Source organism: Cryptomeria japonica, chromosome 9 (genome assembly GCF_030272615.1).
Source record: "Cryptomeria japonica chromosome 9, Sugi_1.0, whole genome shotgun sequence".
Lineage (NCBI taxonomy): Eukaryota > Viridiplantae > Streptophyta > Pinopsida > Cupressales > Cupressaceae > Cryptomeria > Cryptomeria japonica.
This window is the reverse complement of record NC_081413.1, coordinates 323,374,843-323,379,590: the sequence shown is the minus strand read 5'-3', so window position 1 is coordinate 323,379,590 and position 4,748 is coordinate 323,374,843. Positions and strand designations below refer to the sequence as shown.

Here is a 4,748-nt window from a genome sequence, read left to right as displayed (position 1 = left end):
AACATGCATATCGTTTAGCTTTATATGCTTTTTCTCTAAATCCTCTACTGCTAGCTAAGCAAATTGGACTGCATGCTTGGAAATTGCTACAGCCTCTGAAGCAGTAGTGTCCTGTAAGGTCCTTCCAACAACATCCCCTATTTTTTGTTGCACCCCTTGCAAAACCATGGACCTTTTAGTGCTAGGGGCCTTTGACCACAAAGCAAAAGCTTTTGAGCTTATATTTACACCGGAGCCACAATCTCCAAACTCTAGCAAAATTGGGGTCCTTCTGCAGCATTATCTGATCTAACAAGAAAATTCTCTCAAAATTCCACCCCAAGACAAGGAGCACTCCGCTTTTCACTACCGTTTCTTTGGCCTCTTGAGGAGTGCAATCAAAATTGCTCCTGTCAAAATTGTTAATTTCTTCATCAGACATGTTCTTCAATTTCTCCCTTAGCCAAAATGATCTAAACTCAGGGGTATTAACAAAATGTCATCCGCCATAAATTTGTTTGAAGCGATAATCCTCTCATCATCTGCTTCTTCTATAGGGATTGTTCTTGGGATGAGAGCCCTGTCTAGATCATTGAAAACTTTAACATTTGCATCATCTTGGAATGTTTCCCTTGGAGGAGAAGGTGTTGGCACAAAAGTCTCAAAATCCTCTTGGATATCTACAAAGTCAAATATTTTAGCCCTTCCTCTTTCAATCTTCCTAACCTACTCTATTGTTACCCCCTCATCCTTCTATACACCCCCTTTGGAGGACTCTATAGGTGCTTCCTCAATCTGAGCCTTGGAAGGTGGATCAATTGGTTTTCCTTTGTATTCCACTCCCTTTTCCTTGGCATCTCTTCTCTGCAACTCCTCCTTTATTATATCATCTGCCTTTCTTAACATGAAATACATTCTAGCAAAATCATCCTTGAAGTGCCAGAAGGAACCTACAAAATTGGGATCCTCTTGTTTCCTTTCCCTTTCAAAATTATTCTTGAGGTCCCACTTCTTCCTCCTTTTCTCTGCCTCACATGGATGAGCATTCCTAATCAAATCTTCTCTTTCTACAAAAGAATGAAAATACTCCCTTTCCTTTGATTTATTTACTCTAATGTCATTTATACAGCCTTCGGGGTCAAAATGTCTGGCTTGGAAAACCCTCAACCTGTAATTCTTCACCAAAAAATCTTGTACCTTCTGCAAGGTCTCGCAACCTACACTGAATTCATTGAAAATTGTTTTCCTAGGAAGAAATTTTCCCTTTCTATCAGATTTGATTTGATCCCTCTCCATCCACATCATTTTCTAGATGAATTCGAGGAATGCTAACCTTGGAGAGACAACAATAGGCAATAGATGGGGTCCCTGCTCACATCCATAAATTCTTATTATTGTACAATTTCCATAAAAAAAGAAATCCCCAAAATTTTGGGTGAATGCACCCTCAGCGCAGACATGTCCATCAGCCCTGCAACTCTTTATTCTCAATATCTTGATTATCTCTTTAGGCAGCCTCAGATATACTACCCCAAGTCTTGTGAAAATTTTCATCACAAAATAGTCAAAGAATACACAAAAATCACCAAACTTAGATCCCTTGTCCCAAACCTGGGTCCATCTTTGTGTCGACCAATAGAGACTTGTGTAGGGATCATTTGTCTTTATTCTCAATTGTGGGCCCCAATATGGTCTATTTTGATAAAGAATTAAGTGGCACACCAATGAATAGTGCAAGATTACCAAATTTTCATCCTTATTTTCAAATCTCACCAATCCCTCATGAATCTTCTCATGAATAGCACTTGCAAAATCATACATTTCATTTATTGTGGGGTGATGAATGTTGATGGCCATCATCGTAAAACCAATGGGAAATTTGGTGAGCCCGCAATCAACTCCAAGGACCTGCCCTAGTGCATAATAGGTTTTAACAAAATAGGGCTCGAAATATTAAAGCTTGAAGGGCTCCCTTTCAAATGGAAAGACATAATTCTATGAATCTTTGTAAAGTTTCCTCATGAAATGAGGAACAAGATCCTTCATGTACCTGTCCTTTTTGTTATCATAGTCCCTATTCAAATGATCCCTGTTTATAATTTTGAGGACAGACTTATCTAAATCAAAACATTGAATGATAGCTTCGGAGAGAGATGTCTATTAGGACACATTCTTTAGTAGTCCTAACCATCCGGGTTGGAACATCATATGCCTTTTCCAGCTCCCTTATGAGCATAGGCTCTACAAAAACATTGGGCACCACCAATTTGCCAAGGTTCAGTGTCCAGGGGTTGCACACTGGGATGGCCTTGTCAAAATTGCCATAGAATGAATGGACAATGTCCCAACCCCTTTCCTTGGTGAAGGAATCCCTACACCCTGCCTCTTTATCATTGAAGACATTCCTCAGATGATCCTGCATTGTGGATCCCTCAAATAATTCTAGCAAGTCTTGGGATAGGCTCCTAGTCTGTCAGGTTGCCCTCTGTGTGATTTCTTCGAATCTCTATTCAACCTCGTGTTGCAACTCTTCAGGGGTCGTGGCAAGAGAAATAGGAGCAGTAGGTTATGCTGGTGGTTGCTCCACTTGAGCTGATGACTCTCCTTTGGACAGCTTCCTAGAGTGCTTTGAAGGCTTGAGGGTCTTTTCTTTTGTTTGAGCAACCTCTTTGGCTGGCTCCTGAGGGTTTTCTCCTTGTGGGATTGGCTTTTGAGGAATTGGAGCTTCCTCAGCAGAGGGATTAACTAGAGCAGGAGAATCATGTGCAGGGGATGGGGTTTTAGTAGGTGTGGCTTTGGTTGAAGCCTTCTTGGTGCTCTTCCTCTTCTTTGGAGTGGGCTTCCTTGTTTTAGGAGCGGGAGAGGGCTCATCTAAAGATTCACTATTAGAAATGATAGTGACGGTCTTTCAGATGGTTTTTCTTTTTCTCTTTGTGGCCTTCTCTTTCGGAGAGGAGCTAGCTTCGACCTCCTCTGATACTTGTAGGGCGGTTCTAGGGCTTGGTTACACATAAGGGGCACCTGCAATTTCTTGCACAGGGGGAACCATATCTAGAGGTGTAGCCTCAGTGATGGAAATTGAGCAGCTTGCCTCAGTTACATTGGCTTTCTTGGCAATAGGGGTAGCAGATTGCTTAGCAGGGGGTGCCATCTTAATAATTTGGACTGATTAAAATCTTGGAAAGCAAATGCAAGAGTAAAATATACCAACTTCTAGGGCACACATGCAGGCAACTCAAGATATTACTGTAATAGTATGATATGTTGGTATTCTACACTCTTATGAGAATAGTTGATGTTGTCATTGATGGCAACCATCTGGCAACCTTATGGAATTCATATGGTAAGCCACCGACAGTTACCGACATCGACAATAGACATCTACATACACCAGCAGGCACTTCACTGGCAGCGACAACAATGCATACCGGTACCCAGCCGACAGGGAATAAACCTTTGTTTATTATATTTTAATGTAATTATCTTTTGTAAAGCCTATATGGTACATTGTAATAGACTCATATATGTATGATATCTTGTAAGTCATTATGTAATGAAAAAAGGAGAGAATGAGAGTGAGAGTAAGAAAATAAGGAAAAGGAAGGATGTTACATGCGAATGCATAAGGCAAATTTTGTATAAGGTTTTGATTATAGAATGAGATTAAACCGGTACTGAACCTGGCATAGTTGATGCTGATTTGAAGCTATACATTGTATTGGATTTCATAATCCACATTTGTAGTCAGTGTGACTCTTATTGAGTAGTGAGCTCTAGGTAGTTGGCCTTCCTGCATGTGCAAGCCCCTCATTGTAAGTAATATGTATTCATTGGCCAGTGAGTGAATATTGTGGGTCACAAATCCCACCGAGGTTTTTCCCACACCGGGTTTCCTCATTAAATATCTTGTGTTATGGTGTGTTCTCTATGCTATCTCTATTATTCTTATTTGTTGCATTAATTCTTATTTACCGGTACACTGTTTTGGGATGCAAAGTTCTTAATAAGTTTAAATATTCTGCTAACCAGTTAGATATTGATTCACCCCCCCCCCCCCTCTCAATATCTTTGGAACTATCATTAATCCTAACATGATAATGCACACAAGCGGGAAAAAAACACTTATTGGTTTTCTCTTCAATTGAAAATGCTGGGAAGCACGCTGGAATGCTGAAAATCGCCTTTTTTCTCGCTCTATGTTGCTCTGAAATCTCTCTAGAAGCAAGGTAAGAAAGAATGCCACTAAATTTTTAATTTATTATGACACCATTAATTTGTTCATGTTGGACAGAGGTAATCGTTGGCGGCAATTTTGAATTTCATATGTCGATCTAGCAGTTGACTATCAAGATTTCTCGTTGGCCTTCTCTGAATAATGACGTGGCATTCTCTTAAAGTTCCTCATGTCAAACTATAATTTCATACTCCATGGAGCCTCCTTGGTCATCTTAACTTTCTCTGCGGGATAACCTTCTGTTGTAATTTTCCTTTGTTTTCCTTATCCCATGGTGTCACTAGCCATTCCTTCTATCTTCACGGGATAAGCTTCTATTTTCTTTCTTTGGAGATCTTATCCCGCATTGATCTTAACCCTTCCTTTCGCCTTTTTCCTGCAAGCCCCTTTCTTTGTGTTTTTATCGTCCGTGGGATAAGGTTTTGAACTAGCCTTTTCTTATCCCGGAGCATCTTTATTATCCCCGCAGGGGCGTGCGGGATAATACTTTTTGTTATTTCCCCTTCACAATTCTTATCCCGCGATGCACCTTTGA

The 4,748-nt window shown here is 40.4% G+C and overlaps 1 protein-coding gene across 1 annotated transcript; it reads right to left on the bottom strand.

Annotated features, from left to right (window-relative positions):
• Positions 1-2,545: 2,545 nt before the first annotated feature.
• On the bottom strand, positions 2,546-3,130 carry LOC131029789 (predicted GPI-anchored protein 58). Its single transcript, XM_057960433.2, has 2 exons — positions 3,001-3,130; positions 2,546-2,850 (listed from the first exon to the last, which is right to left on the bottom strand). Exons 1-2 carry the CDS (start codon positions 3,128-3,130, stop codon positions 2,546-2,548), a joined length of 435 nt encoding a protein of 144 aa, XP_057816416.2.
• Positions 3,131-4,748: the final 1,618 nt, after the last annotated feature.

What these genes read in the sequence shown, in the direction of transcription:
- LOC131029789 (XM_057960433.2), bottom strand. Translation starts at nt 3,130, where the DNA reads ATGGCACCCCCTGCTAAGCAATCTGCTACCCCTATTGCCAAGAAAGCC. An exon ending in CCCTGTGCAAGAAATTGCAG is followed by an intron (nt 2,851 to 3,000) that starts GTGCCCCTTATG and finishes GTGAATCTTTAG; the next exon opens with ATGAGCCCTCTCCCGCTCCT.